General features: G+C 61.7%; 2 protein-coding genes across 4 annotated transcripts in view; both read left to right on the forward strand.

The window, feature by feature from the left end:
- The window catches only part of PODXL2 (podocalyxin like 2), a 39878-nt gene extending 33784 nt beyond the window's left edge, over positions 1-6094 (forward strand). Inside the window, exons 5-8 of one of the 2 annotated variants that reach the window (XM_027049807.2) lie at positions 1847-2003; positions 2556-2617; positions 4917-5096; positions 5564-6094. In XM_027049807.2, the coding sequence (XP_026905608.2) occupies positions 1847-2003; positions 2556-2617; positions 4917-5096; positions 5564-5776 (612 nt within the window). In that variant the 3' untranslated portion in view covers positions 5777-6094. Of the gene's footprint in view, positions 1-1846; positions 2004-2555; positions 2618-4916; positions 5097-5194; positions 5531-5563 lie in introns of those variants that run through there. The other variant, XM_053218837.1, reaches the window with a different exon arrangement.
- A 184-nt stretch (positions 6095-6278) lies between these two features.
- Positions 6279-13551, forward strand: ABTB1 (ankyrin repeat and BTB domain containing 1). 2 transcript variants are annotated; one of them, XM_027049759.2, is made up of 12 exons: positions 6279-6407; positions 7619-7681; positions 7770-7825; positions 8865-9009; positions 9156-9315; positions 9410-9455; positions 9798-9914; positions 10000-10118; positions 10383-10481; positions 10588-10755; positions 12666-12866; positions 12946-13551. In XM_027049759.2, exons 1-12 carry the CDS (start codon positions 6352-6354, stop codon positions 13150-13152), a joined length of 1437 nt encoding a protein of 478 aa, XP_026905560.1. In that variant the 5' UTR covers positions 6279-6351; the 3' UTR covers positions 13153-13551. The 2 variants fall into 2 exon arrangements, with proteins under 2 accessions (XP_026905560.1, XP_026905561.1); XM_027049760.2 differs by having other exon boundaries at positions 6285-6407; positions 7619-7646.
- The last annotated feature ends 1158 nt before the right edge of the window (positions 13552-14709 follow it).

Raw genomic sequence — 14709 nt, forward strand, 5'->3', positions numbered from 1 at the left:
CTGTAGTGTGAAGTATGAGTCAGGGAATTTTTTTCTTGATACCTGGCACCTGTGACAGAATAAGTACTTTCCTTTTAATCCTAACATTAAGCTCATCATGTTAGGACCAATGCTCACGTTTTCAGATGGGGAGGCTGAGGCTCAGAGAGGTTTAGTATTTTGCTAAAGGTCCCAGAGCTGGTGAATGGCAGAACCAGGATTTGAACCCAGATTTGTTTGATTCCAGATTCAGGGCTTTCTCTCTAAGCCAGTGACACTCAGTGCCTATCTACAAAATAAGTGGCACGAAATATATAGCCATCAGATGTTACCAGGACATTGCAGGTCTGTGAGCTTAAGCCAGGCAGACATCTGGACACAGAAAATGTGGGACGTGCACATGTCGGGGATCATAGGCCTGTGGCAGGGGGGAGGCATTGCCCTGGTAGGAGTGTGTTCCTTTTGTAAGCAGGGAGGCTGCTGGGTTCAGTGCATGCATGCGGCTGAGGCAGATGCAGGCGTGTACCCCATCCCCCCACGCGTGTGCACATGAACATGAGGACGGTAAGACCTGCTTGGGGAACAGGGCTTTCCCACCAGCTCATGGCTAGCTCCGGATACCAGTTTTCTGCCAAGTTTGGAACTTTGGCTTTAACTTGGCTTTCTGTTAGGCTGGTGAGTGCCAGGGCTTGGGCTTCCACCTGCCATTCGCCATAGTCACAGGGAACTCCAGTCCCCTTGGTGGCCTGTAGGGTAGGACGATGACCTGGGAGGCTCACTAGCTTGGGCTCTCACGGAAAGGCGATAGGAGCATCAGGGCCCCGTGGGAGTGGTGTGACGAGACGCCCGGCTCGAAGCTCTAAGGCAGGGCACCAGAGAAAGAGCGGAACAGCTGGGAATACGGAAGCCAGGTGCAGCAGCCCGTGATTTCCTGCGTCCCGGCAGGAGACGGCTGCTGGAGAGGAGCCTGGGCGAGGGGGGCGGCTACAGGGCCTGGAGGGGGGCGCTTTTCCCTGATGGGGCGAGGTTGGCGGCTTGCGTGGGTTTCCGCCACTCAGTGAGCTCCCGGCCAGTGCCTGCCTCTCGTTTGTGGTTTTTAATTATGTAATTATATATACACGAGGTGAAGAAAATCTAAGCAGTACAAGAGAGTCAGATGCGAATGAAGTCTCCTTATATCCCTCCTCCTGCCCCTGGCCCTGTTTCCAGGAGTTACCATTTTAACCATGTCTGTTTTAGTTCCTTTGGTCACCGCTGCCTCCATAAAGGTGGTCAGACATCTTTCTGGACTCCCCAGCTTTGGGCCGTATCTCTGCAATGACAGGCAAGAGAGGAGCACGTTACCTCTCCCCACCACCCCCCTCCCGGGTTCCGTGGCTGCGTGGCCATGCGCATCTTTGGTCCATTGCACCCCTGACGCCCCCCCGCCCCGGTATATTCACCCCTCGCACTATACTCTTGAACCCCAGGCCTGACCAGCAGACTGCCCTAGGCCTTCACACACCACTCACAAGCTCCCCACACTCCTTGTTCGTGTGAGCGTATCTGTTCCCAGGTCAGCTGTGAGTGTCCCTGGGCAGGCCCATGCCCTCCTCATATGAGAAGCCCAGGCTGGAAGGAGCTCCCAGATGCCTGCCGGAACCAGTGGGTGTGCATCTCCGTGTTCCCACAGTCTTGCCCGAAGGCCACGCTCACGGCCTCTCTAACGGTCTCCGGAGCTACGAGAGCGGTCCCCTCTGGAGCAGCCAGATGGCCTTTCCCGGAGTTTGACCACCGGGAGGCTGGAGGCTGGGGGCTGGAATGGGGGCCGGGCCTGGAGGCGGGCCCCTCCCTCACTGATCGTGGGGCTCTCTTTCCGTCCTTGTAGGAGGTGTTCCGGCAGCACCGGGGGCTGCAGCTCCTGGCCCTGGTGGAGGAGGTGCTGCCCCGCCACGGCAGTGGCCGCCACGGGGACTGGCACATCTCCCTGAGCAAGCCCAGCGAGAAGGAGCAGCACCTTCTAATGACCTTGGTGGGCGAGCAGGGTGAGAGGGGACAGCCCACGGAAGGGAGGGCCTAGGGGGGCAGCCCTACACCAGCACCATGTCCTGAGGGCCACGGGAGGTCTGCAGAACCACGGGCAAGTGCATGGACAGGGGCTTTGAACGTGGACCTCTGGGATAAGAGGATGTGGTAGTGGTTGGGCCCCCAGTGCAGGGTTCAGGGAGTATTGACAAGCTGGAGTTGGAGAAGACGAGGGTGTGAAGTTCGGACCCAGAGGGGAAGAGGTGTGGTTTTAGCACGGGGGGGCGTACACTTAGTGGTAGGGGGCTGTGGAGGGGGCACGTTCAGAACGCAGTGCTGGGGGGCTGTGGGAGTGACCGCCTGGTGTCACACCTGTCACATGGCGGTCATTCACTCAGTCCTTTTTAATGAGTCAGCCAGCAGGAAGCAAGCATAGGAGCACATGTACCATGAGGTCCACGTGTGGTCAAGAGCTGGGAAGCAAGGTTCTGGAAGCTTAGGCCAGAGGCTGTCCCAGGGGGCTGGGGGTGCCTCAGTGGCTGGGGCTATCTGATGATGGTGTCTCCCCCCAGGGGTGGTGCCCACTCAAGACGTCCTTTCCATGCTGGGAGACATCCGCAGGAATCTGGTGGAGGTAAGAGGGCAGGGAGCCGCTCCCCTCCTGTTCTTTGAAGTTCTGGGAGCAGGGCTGGCTTCCCTGAGGGCAGGAGACAACCTGCACCGTGGTGCGAAGGAGCAGAAGACAGCCTCTTGCTCTGGGCAGCTCCTCCTTTTAGCTGTCCTAAGACGCCATTCCCGTGGGAGAGACGGAGTGCGTACATACGTGTGTGCACAACCGCACAGTTCGCGAAACGGCCAGGGGTGGGAAGGGCCAGGAGCGGGTCGGGGGCAGGAGAGGACTCAGAGGGAAGGGGACCTCCGAGGGGGATCTGGACTGGTAAGTGGGCGTTTCTGGGAAGATAGCAGGAGCGACACCATGTCTGGCCCAGGAACTGGGCAGAGGCCTGGTGGGCTGGGAGAGTGTGCCGCAGTCTCAGAAACCACAGGGGAAAGACAGGCATGAACACAGCCCGGAGGCCATCAGCCAGGAGCTCTCTGGTGGGAGAGGGCCTGCTGGGGAGTGGGCACGGGGCTCAGGCTCGGGCGACAGCCCTGCCATCTTGAGGGGCATCCCTGACCCCTGTGCGGTTGGCCAGCTGCATGGCCAGTCCTGGAGATGTGGGCTGGAGGGCAGGCTGGCCAACCTCTCCTCCTGCACCACCTGCTACCCCTGCGTCAGGCTGAGCAGAGCTGGGGCCTGTGGGAGGGGCAGGTCCCCTCGGTCCTCCTGGTCCTTGTACTTTTTCTGAAGGGAAACACCTTGGGCTCCTCACCTCCTTTCTTCAGGACCATCACCATTCATCTCCATCCAAAGTACTCGTACTCACTGTGGAACCCAGTGACCTGGCATTAGTCCCCTTTTCCGAGGCTCTGCAGCATTTCATAGCTGTGAAAGATGAATTGGCTGTGACCATGGGCCCTGCCTCCCTATCTATCACATGCCAGGCGGAAAGGTGGTTGTGGTGGTGGTTTTGGGTGTTTTTGATAAGCACACTGAGTGCTTACTAAGTACTGGACTGCGCTGGGTTCTCTCACTTGGCCCTCACCGCCACCCCAGGCCTTGTCAGGATTAAATAAGGTACCTATGGAGTACTGTAGGTGCTGTATGTGAGAGCTGTAGCCCAGAGAAGGGAGGTGGCCCACCTGAGAAGGCACAGCCACTACGCAACAGAGCCAGGCTTCGGACGAGGCCTGAATGATGTTAAGAGTCCAGGCCTTTAACCGTGAGGCTGTCCTCACTACCTGGATGGTTACCGAGGGCCTTTCCAGTTGTGAAGTTCTGGGTTCGTGAACACAGGGGGACTGGTGGAAGGAAACTTGGGCTGGCCTTGATCTTTTTTTTTCCCCACAAAAACTTCCTGCCTCTTCTCCCGGCCCCTGGGTGTTCTAGCTTTACTGGACACTGTTCAGACTGACTTGGCCAGAAGGCATGCTGTGTCTTTTTGGAAGTATATGAGTGGGAAAATTTAGCAGTGTCATTGGTGGGTGATTCTACTGAGAGAAACTGATCTTTGATAACTTCAAAAGCCAATGGAGAATAGTACTGTAACTAAACAGGATGTTCACAGACACTCAGGAAGAGATGACAACCTGGCCTTAGGGAAGCCCAAAGCAGAAAGGGAGGTTCCCAGGTCTCTACACTGGGGGCTAGTAGACAGCACCCTCTCCCCAGCACCTGTCATCGGATGAGGATGGCATCTCCTCTTCCCTGCTTTCTGCCCAAGAGGCTGAGTTATGGAGAGAGTGCTTGCCTGGCCCAGTGTGGGCACAGCAACCTCTAGGACCAAGAAGGCAGACCCGCCCAAGACAGCCTGCTCTGTGGCAGGGGTACTGGGCAGCTCAATGCCTGTGGTGACTACTCTTAACGGGCAAAGGGAGGAAGCTGGGAGCTGGTGATAGCCCGGGATGTAGGCTGTCCCCAGCATCCCAGTCTACACTGTCTATAGCCCATAATGGTCAGAATGATACCTGAACACCTCCATCCCCAAGGTGGAGACTGTTTCAGGGACCTGATTCCGTAGTGGAGCCAAACTTCTGCCCCAGCAGGGACAGAGTCAGGGCAGAGCCATGGTGGCAATGTGAGGGAAGGCTGGGAATGGAGGCACGGGATCAAGAGGCTTGGGGCTGCTGTCAGGTGAACAGAGGGGGATAGGGCAGAGATAGGGCTAGATTCCCAGATGAGCACAGGTCCCGGCCTCCGAGGGGGCTTAGTCAGGATTATGCCAGCTCTTCTCAAAGCCTGTTCCCTGTGCGTGAGCCCTAACCCCACGGCCCTGTGGGAAGCCCTGGCACCCAGGACCTCAGCTGAGGAAGCTGATCCCTCCCACCCCCAGATTGGCATCCAGAACTACTCCACTACGAGCAGCTGCCAGGCCCGGGCCAGCCAGGTGCGCAGCGACTATGGGACGCTCTTTGTGGTGCTGGTGGTCATCGGTGCCATCTGTGTGATCATCATCGTGCTGGGCCTGCTCTATAACTGCTGGCAGCGGCGGCTGCCCAAGCTCAAACACGTGGTGAGCATGGGGTCAAGTTCGGCCAGATGGCTTGGGCTGGGGGCGGGGCCTGTGGTGGAGACAGTACCCCACAAGGTCAAGGTCGTCGTCATGTGCAGGTGGGGTGGCCGCGATTGTCCCGGGATGGGGTACTTCGAGTGAAGCTGCTTGTCCGGAGCCTGGCACCCAACCTGTCTCCCTCTGCAGGGAAGCAGCCCCGTGATAGGTGCTAGAGGTGCAGTGGGGGGCCATTGGGAGGGCTCAGATGACACCAGGGAGGCCACCGGTTGTTTAGTGCAAAGATCTTTAGGAGTTTGGGGGACAGAACAGTAGGGAGCGGGCGTCTGTGGAGGGTCCGCTGGTGGTTGCCTGTGGAGGGTTTCACACACTAGGGAAGGAACCGTGAGTGAGGTGACTCGTTCAAGGTCACAGGCGGGTTGGGGCCTGGGCCACAGCGCTTGCCCAGCGTCCCTCTCCCGTCGCCACAGTCCCACGGCGAGGAGCTGCGCTTCGTAGAGAACGGCTGCCACGACAACCCCACGCTGGACGTGGCCAGCGACAGCCAGTCGGAGATGCAGGAGAAGCAGCCCAGCCTGAACGGCGGCGGGGCCGTCAACGGCCCGGGGGGCTGGAGCGCGCTCATGGGGGGCAAGCGGGACCCTGAGGACTCGGACGTGTTTGAGGAGGACACGCACCTGTGAGGGCGCCCTCCGGCAGCTCTGGCCCGCTGTGACCCCGCGGCCGTACCCTCGCCCCGTTGGGACTGCGCCGGGACGAGCTGGGCGGATCCGGAGCGGACAACCGCGCCTCCCCTCCCCTCCCGGCCCCGGCCGCTCTCCCGCAGCCCGGCCCTCGGTGCGGGGTCCTCCCGCTTCCCACAGACTCACGGAACAGTCTCGGCACAGCCCTCCCCATCCCCGTCTGGCGCCCCCAGGAGCCGGTCCCAGAACGGCCCCGCTTCCCCGGCCGCGCCCCGGGACCCCCATTAAAGCCGCCCGGAGACCACGCCGGGCCCAGCCCGTTTGCCTGCCGGACTCGTTCTTGCTCCGCGGCGGGGCGGGGCGGGGGCGGGGCGGGGGCGCAGGGGGCGGGGCGGCGCGGCCCAGGTCGGTCCTCCGGGCGCCAGGCGCCGCTGCGGAGCGGGGCGGGGTCGGCGTGTGTTTACATCCGGCCGGGGCGCGCTGCCGCCGCCGCCGCCGCCGCCGCCGCCGCCGCCACCGCCGCCACCGCCACCACCACCTGAGGTCGTTCGGCCGGGGTCCGAGCCGCCCGCATCATGGACACCAGCGATCTCTTCGCCAGCTGCAGGAAGGGGGATGTGGGCCGAGTGCGGTGAGGACCCCGGCGCCCTGGGAGTGTGCGGGGGGTGGGGCGGGGCGCCCCCGGGGGCGTGCAGCAGACGGGCTCGGGACAGGCGCGCGCCCCTGTGCCGCCGCAGTCCTGGCGGCCGACCCTCGGCTGACCTACCCTCAAGAGGCAAAGCAGGGGGCCGCGGCAGCCTTCTGAACCGGGGCTGGGGACGGAGTGCTGGCGGTGATTTACTCCTTGGGGTCCCGGAGGGCTTCCTAGAGGAGAGGACTGCTACGCGGAGCTCCGGAGAGGAGGGGGTAGTCCTCTGAGCGCCCAGGACCCGGAGGTCAAACCGTGGGGCGGGCCTGGGACTCCAGACGTGGCTCATCCCACTGATCCGCTCTGGGCCTGGCACTCTGGGACAACTAGGACCCAGAATCAACCTCTGATCCCGGAGATTCGGAAACTCCTAAATGCGGTTAAAACAAATCTGGCACTGAAATCGCCATAAAGCAGGGAGTGAGGGGGTGCCTGGTTGGGATGTGAGGCACATCTCTTATTGGGCCCTTCCGTGTTCCCTAGTTCTGACCCACCACTAGCTCCCTTGGGTTAGTCCCAGGCTTGCTGACTCCCACGGTGTCCCTGGTCCCACCCCAGCATCAGGTTCACCTAGGAGTTAGCTGATACCCCCCAAAGCCAAGTGCAATTCAGAGCACGCCTGGTCCAACTTAGACATCTCCCCCAGGCTGCCTGACCTCAGTGATGGCTTCAGTCCATGATGACCCCCATCACCTCTCACATCCCGTCAGCCACCATGTCTCCTGACTTCTGCCTTCTAGAATCTGGCCACTTCTCTTCATGCTTCCACACCACCAGGACACTTGCAGCAGCCTTCTCCTTGGCTTCCCTACTTCCAGTCTCCTCTATCTAGTCTGCGGTCCCAAGCAGCCAGAGGGCTGTGGCAGAACAGATGGCCCATCGCTGCCTCCTCGCTCCCAAATGCCTTCAGGCCAGAGGTCCCTACTGCTCGCAGTCTTAGCATCTGCCTTAGGCGTTCACATCTACACTCTCTACCTATGTTGGTCCCTTTGCTTCGAATGTCTTTCCTGCTCTGGTCTGCTTGTCATCTGCCTTCACCTACGGGAGACTTCCCCCAGCCAAAAGGGATGTCTTCTCTCTTTCCCCACTCCATGGGTCTCCTCTCCCAGACCATGAACTTGTCCTGACCCAGGTTTGACTTCCTCCCCACCTAGGTACCTGCTGGAGCAGCGGGACGTGGAGGTGAATGTGCGGGACAAGTGGGACAGCACCCCCTTGTGAGTGCCGGGCGGGTGGGTGGTCAGGGCAGGTGGGGGGCGCCTTCAGTCCCAATAACTGCCTCCTGTACTCCTCTCCCTCTCTCAGGTACTACGCCTGCCTGTGTGGGCACGAGGAGCTAGTACTCTATCTTCTGGCCAATGGTGAGAGAAGGGGCCGGGGATGTGTGCGTGTACGTGTGGTCTGCGCGTGTGCGGGGGCACAAAGGCATGGGTGTGCATTGGCCGATGCCCTCACGCCCTGTCCTTCCTTTACCCCTCCACATACCCAGTCAGCCAGTACTCTTGGTTCTACCTTCAGAACCTGTTTTCCTGTTTGCCCACTTCCCCATCTCCACTGCCACCGCCCAGCCGGGCTACAGCATTTCTCCCTAGCCACAGAGCCAGCCTCCTCCGGTCACCCGCCGCCCCTCTTGCCCCACCTACAGTCTGTTCTCCATATCGCAGCCTGGTCCATCTCACAATAAGTCTAATAGGCTTAAAATTTCTCCAGTGATTTCCCTTTGCGTTTAGCATGAAACTATAATGCCTTGCCAGTCCACACAGCCTGTCGTCTTCCTCTGGCCACACCTACTTTGGCTCTCCTGTGGGCTCACTCTTCCACCTGCGCTGGCCTCTCTGGTGCTCCTACCTCAGGGTCTTTGTACTTGCTGTTCTTCCTATGTAAAGTACCCTTTCCCAGATCTTTGCGTGGCCGACTCCCTCCGCCATTCAGGTCACTGCGTGTTGTCACTGACACGGTGACCTTCCGTGACCTCCCTGTGGGCAGGTGCAACCTCCGTTATCTTTGTCTTGCTTTGGTTTTCTTCATAGCACCTGACATCATTTGTTAACCTGCTTATTGTCCGTTGCCCCACTAAAGTGTCACTTCAGGCAGGACAGGGATTTGTATGTTTAAGGCTGTGTCCCTGGTGCATAGAACAGGGGCAGTCCTGAGCCTGCCCTGTTTGTAGTCTGTGGTCCACGGAAGTGGACCTAGGCGTGCCTAGGCCCTGGCAGAGAGGATGCTCGCGTCAGAGGGGGCCCAGGGTCATTTGGGAGGGGCTGCAAGTTCCAGGGCTTGGCCCTACGTGTGGGAAGGTTGCGGGATGGGGTGGGGGGGGAGATTAGGATTTCCCCCAGACCCTGTCCCAGCTGCAGTGTTCAAATCCCTGACCTGCTGACTGGTGGGGGCTGCTCCCAGGAGCCCGCTGTGAGGCCAACACCTTTGATGGGGAGCGCTGCCTCTATGGGGCGCTGAGCGACGCCATCCGCCGGGCCCTGCGCGATTACAAGCAAGTGACAGCCTCTTGCAGGAGGCGGGATTACTACGACGACTTCCTGCAGCGGTGAGATGGGGTGCAGGGCTGGCTTGTGTGTGGCGTGGGGTGGTCATGCGGGGCCGAGGGCTCTCCTGCAGGATGGGACGGGGGCTGCTGTGGTGAGACCGCGGGGAGGCACGTGCTGCACACCCCCTTTGCCTGTCCCTCCACAGGCTTCTGGAACAAGGCATCCACAGTGACGTGATCTTTGTGGTGCACGGGAAGCCCTTCCGGGCACACCGCTGCGTCCTGGGTGCGCGCAGCACCTACTTTGCCAACATGCTGGACACCAAATGGAAGGGCAAGAGTGTCGTGGTCCTCCGACACCCACTGGTGCGTCCCTCCCGGGGGGGGGACAGAGGGACGGCTGGCGGCTCGTGCTAGGGGGCCACCTCCGACCTTCCCTCCTGGCTGTGTCTACCTGCAGATCAACCCTGTGGCCTTCGGGGCCCTGCTGCAGTACCTGTACACAGGTGAGCCTCCGGGCCCTGTGGGGCCGGCAGGGAGGGGGTGTCTGTCCAGCAGCAGACCCAGCTGTGGCCTCAGGCCCACCCTTTACGTCCTGGTGCTTGTCCCCTGCAGTGTGGTGCTGTTCCAGCTGCCTCCTGGGTGGGCTGGGAGGCGATGAGCCTGTGTGTCCGCTCAGGAAGCACCCTGCCCATAAACCGAGCCCCCTCCCACCCGTCCCGGGGTCTGTAGAACTCAGGCAGTGGCTCCCGATGGGAAAGCCGAGGCAGCGAGCAGACCCAGGAGTCCCAGCGTGGGGGACAGTGGACGGCCCCTCTCAGGCTCTGAGCCTCCTGCGCTGCACCCAGGTCGCCTGGACGTCGGTGTGGAGCATGTTAGTGACTGCGAGCGCCTGGCCAAGCAGTGCCAGCTGTGGGATCTGCTCAGCGACCTGGAGGCCAAGTGTGAGAAGGTGTCCGAGTTCGGTGCGTCCAGGCTTAGGGTCCGGGGCATTGGGCGGGAACTGGCAGGGTCAGTGGGCTCCCTGCAGCTGTGCTCTCCCCTCCACAGTGGCGTCCAAGCCAGGCACGTGCGTGAAGGTGCTGACCATCGAGCCCCCCCCAGCAGACCCCCGGCTTCGGGAGGACATGGCCCTGCTGGCCGACTGTGCCCTGCCCCCTGAGCTCCGCGTAAGTGCACGGCCGCCCGGGGCCGGGCCTGGTGCGCACGCAGCCGTGGTACACGAGCCCCATGCTTGGGTTCAGTCCTTGTGTGACCGGGGGCCAGTCACTTCCCTTTTCTGAGCCCAGGTTACCTTTGTCGCCCCTCCCCAAACCTGCAGATGGGGCAGCAGCCCACCCCACCAGGACGGAGCTAAAGCAGGCTCTTGGCTGGGGCCGGCCACTCTCTCTTGTTGCCCCTGCTCTGATGGTGTCTTCTCTCCCATCCCCCAGGGTGACCTCGGGGAGCTGCCCTTCCCTTTCCCCGATGGTTTCAACAGCTGTCCTGACGTCTGCTTCCGGGTGGAAGGTTGCAGCTTTCTCTGCCACAAGGTGCCGTCCCTTCCCCCCAGCCCCCCAGCCCCTTGCCTTAATTCTCCGGCCAGCTCTCTGGCCACAGACCCTAGCAGCGGCCCCTCCTGAGCCCAGCCTCCCCCAGGCCTTCTTCTGCGGCCGAAGCGACTACTTCCGGGCCCTGCTGGACGACCACTTCCGAGAGAACGAGGAGCTGGAGGCCTCAGGCGGCCTCCCGGCCATCACCCTACACGGCATCTCGCCTGACATCTTCACCCATGTTCTCTACTACATATACAGTGACCACACAGAGGTGCGGGGCTCGGGTGGGCTGCGTCTGCTGGGCTTGGGGGCGTGACAGTCAGGAATCAGGACAGGTCCACAGGCTGGGTCACCGTGGGGCTGAAAGGAGTGCCTAGGTCCTGACTGACTCCGTGGGGCTGGTTTTCTGTGAGGCTGGAGACGAAGTGGGGGACATGTTTGGATTTTTCTTTCAGGCTGAGGGGGCCTTGGTAGGTTCTAGAACAGAAACGAGTGACAAGAGCTGTATCATGAGCCTGTGACACTTGGAACTTAGTATCAGCCTCCGGGGTCCCCGCCTTCTCTTCTCCAGAGGGAGGGTGGGTAGGGACAGTAACCCTGAGTTACCACAGCAGTGGGGAACCCTGAGGCTGTCCACTCCCAGGGGTCTGGATGTCTGTCCCCAGCTCTCTTGGTGCCTCTCCGGGTCTTCAGTTGCCCCAGAGCATCCCTAACATACGGGCAACATGAATAGCCATAGATAGGGCCAGAAGTGTGTGTGTGTGTGTGTGTGTGTGTGTGTGTGTGTGTAAATGCCATGTGCCAGGGGGTCTCAGTCCCAGCCGGTGAGCTCTCCCCTCCTGTGGAGCCGGGAGCCGGGGCAGAAGTGAGTGGGTGTGGCTGCGTTCCAGTAACACTTGGTTACAAAACACGGGGTGGGCCAGACCTGGTCCGCAGCACCCAGGGTGTTGTTCCCCTCTGCATCTGGAGATTGGTGTGCAGGCCAGCTCACGTTTTAGGAGGAAGAGGAAGACTAGGCAAGCAGTGTCTTTGTCATAGGCCAGGTGGAGGCCACACACACACACACACGCACGCACGCTGGTTCTCATGTTGCCCTGGAGAGAACTTAGCGGCTGTGCTTGCCAACATGGCAGGCTGGGAAAGGTGGTCTCTAGGCAGGAGGAGGGCATGGGGGACAAGCTGGGCTGTGGCCTCAGCCCCTTGCTTGCTCGCCTCATGTAGCACCCCCATTCCTAAGCCCACCAGCCTCTCCACCTGAGTGCCCTCCCGGGCCTCTTTTCCTCCTGCCTCCTCAGCTTCATTTCTCCTGCGGCACAGCTCAGCTCTGTGGCCCCTGCCACCCAGGGTCCACCCTGTCCCATCCCCACCCCTCCTGAGCTTTGCGGCTGGCTCCAAGTGTGGACTTGGGCTCCAAACCTGGTTTGGCACTGGGTTAGCTGCTCGCACGCTGTGTGATCTCGGGCTGGTTACTGAACTGCTCTGTGCCTCAGTTTCCCCCTTCTAGAAAGCAGGGATGCCCATACTTGTTCTCTCTTAAGGTCTTGTGCAGGTGGATGTGTGTGTCGCAGGGAAAGTGCCTGGCCCAAGTAAGCAGTGTGCGTGGCCTGGGATGTGCTAGCAGAGGTCCTGCCCACTCTGTCTCCAGCCTGTTCCCTGTGACTGTCCAAAGTCTGGACCGGAACTGAGCACATGGTCTCTCCCAGCACAGGGTCCAGGTGTGGGTGGGAGAGAGCAGGGAAAGAGTTAACTCCATCACCCTTCGTGTGGGTGCCTCCGTTTGGATAGCACCTTCTGTTTTCCGACAACCTTTTGAGGCAGGCATGGTTGCACCTCCCAGAGAGGAAACTGAGGCACACAGAGGTGAAGTAACTTGCCTGCAGTCCCACAGCTAGAATTCCACAGCACAGGTCTGTGATTCACAACCCGAGCTCTTTCCCCTGCTAAGGCCCTGCCTGCCACCTGGCCTCCAGGCCTGCCCGAGGCACGGGGACCCCAGGTCCTCCAGCCCTCTAGGCCCACGGATGCCTGCAGCGGTCTGGGCACCCCAAGGCATGGGTGGGAGCCCCTGCCCTGCCTGCATCCTCCGCCCTCTCCCTAACAGCTCCCAACCTTGCTGCCAGCCCCCCGAGTGGCCTCGGTGACCTCTGGGCACACCCTCCCTCACTCCTCCTTTCTCCGCAGCTGCCCCCGGAGGCGGCCTACGACGTGCTGAGCGTGGCCGACATGTACCTGTTGCCAGGCCTGAAGCGGCTGTGTGGCCGCAGCCTGGCCCAGCTGCTGGACGAGGACAGTGTGGTGGGTGTGTGGCGTGTGGCCAAGCTGTTCCGCTTGGCGCGCCTCGAGGACCAGTGCACCGAGTACATGGCCAAGGTCATCGAGAAGGTGGGCCTGTGGGAGCCGTGGTGGGCGGGGCGGGCTGCGGGCAGGCGGCTGGCGTCGCCCTGAGCTGGCCTGCCCGCAGCTGGTGGAGCGGGAGGACTTCGTGGAGGCCGTGCGGGAGGAGGCGGCGGCCGTGGCCGCCCGGCAGGAGACGGACTCCATCCCGCTGGTGGACGACATCCGCTTCCACGTGGCCAGCACGGTGCAGACCTACAGCGCCATCGAGGAGGCACAGCAGCGGCTGCGGGCGCTTGAGGACTTGCTGGTGTCCATCGGCCTGGACTGCTGACTGCCGGCTGGCGAGGGCCCCCTGTGGCGGCACGTGTGGGCGCACATGCACGTGCAGCTCTTTCTGTTTCTTGGCCCCTCGGGGGCGCGGCGGGGGCAGAGGGGGCTCGGTGGGGTGCCCCTCCCCCCACAGGTCTGGGGGCCCCAGAGGAGGGTCAGGATGAGTCCCTTCCCCCAACACGAGCCAGCCCCCAAGGCCCTGGGGCTGGGTGCCACTCAGGGAAACCTGGGGTCGGGGTCTCTTAGGGCCTCCCTCCCCCAGACCTCCTCCCTCCCCCCGCTCTTCCGGCCGTGGCGTGTTTGCTTCCAGGCCAAGCCCAGCAAGCTGGCTTCTGCCTGGCGTGGAGTTGGCCCAGAGGAAGCAGGAGAGTCTGTGTGTGGCAATAAAGCTTGAATTCACCGTGGGAGCCCCAGCCTGTGTCGGTGGGGGGTGGGGGAGCCCAGGAGCAGGAGTTGGGGAGGGCCAGGGAGGAGCTCTGCATGTGGACCCCCTCATCCAGGCTAGGAAGGCCTGGGTGCCCAGCGAGGGCTCCTTGGGGGCCGGGGGCGCCTGCGTCTGTGGGTCTGAGTAGGCGGCCCTTCTCTGTGGGGGCCCTGAGATCTCGCAGCCGGGCCAAGCCTCTCCGGTGGTCGCACTCCTCTCGGGCACAGCTTTCACCTCAGGCTGGTGAGGTCTGACCCCAGGGTCCCGGGGGAGGTTTAGTGGGAAGGCTGATCGCCTGACCTCAGAGGCTGCTTCCCCCCGGACCGGGCAAGAGCGGCCTGTGCCCCGGACACTCCTAGCGCTCATTTATCGAGCATCCAAGTGGAAGGGGTGGGAGGAGGCCCAGGGACCCTACTCGCCGGCTGCTGGCCGCTGGCTGTGGGGAGCCTTGCGCCAGGAGGGGCTGAGGACGCACCTCTACCTCCCTCGGCCCAGGGCCGGCCTCCTTCCTGGAGAGGCCTCCTGGCCTCTCCCACAGGGGCTGTGACATTATCAGGGATGTCAGAGGGGGCCTTCTCTGAATGCCCTGCAGGCTGTCCCCATGATCCCTTGGGCCCCGAGGACCAGGCATTGAGCATCCTGAGGCCTGCCCCATTCTGCCCTGGGAGCAGGGGCAGGTGTCCTGGCCCTCCCTGCCCTTTGTGCCTCTTTACTCTTCACGTTTCCAGAACTTCTGGGACTTTTTCTCTCTCCAGTGCATTTCATCCATTTTGGTGTGCCGTGTTGGTCGTGTGGGGGAAGCTATAAGGTTGCACGAGTCAGTTGAACAAGGTAGCCAGCAGGCAGGGAGGTGATCAGCATGTGGGAGGGGAAGGAGTACCTGCTAAGTGGACAGCGGGGCCTGCTGGGTGGAGGGCAGGGTTTGGGCAAGGGCCTGGGAGCCTGAAAAGGCCCCAGATGAGATGGGGTGAGGGGTCAGCATGACCGGAGCCCAGGCCTCCCGGGGCCAGAGTTCCCACCCTGGTTCTGCCTCTTAGGCCTGGTCATAGCTCTGTGCCTCAGTTTGCCCCGCTGTGAATTGGGATGACTCTGCTAGTTGCCTCCTTTCTCGCTGGGGGCATTAAAAGCGAGTTA

The sequence above is a fragment of the Acinonyx jubatus genome, chromosome A2 (genome assembly GCF_027475565.1).
Source record: "Acinonyx jubatus isolate Ajub_Pintada_27869175 chromosome A2, VMU_Ajub_asm_v1.0, whole genome shotgun sequence".
NCBI lineage: Eukaryota > Metazoa > Chordata > Mammalia > Carnivora > Felidae > Acinonyx > Acinonyx jubatus.

Excerpts from the sequence above, each read along its gene's own strand:
- ABTB1 (XM_027049759.2), top strand. The coding sequence starts at position 6,352 with ATGGACACCAGCGATCTCTTCGCCAGCTGCAGGAAGGGGGATGTGGGC. Across the intron at positions 7,682-7,769 it reads AAGTGGGACAGCACCCCCTT|GTACTACGCCTGCCTGTGTG; the intron begins GTGAGTGCCGGG and ends TCCCTCTCTCAG. Across the intron at positions 9,010-9,155 it reads TACGACGACTTCCTGCAGCG|GCTTCTGGAACAAGGCATCC; the intron begins GTGAGATGGGGT and ends GTCCCTCCACAG.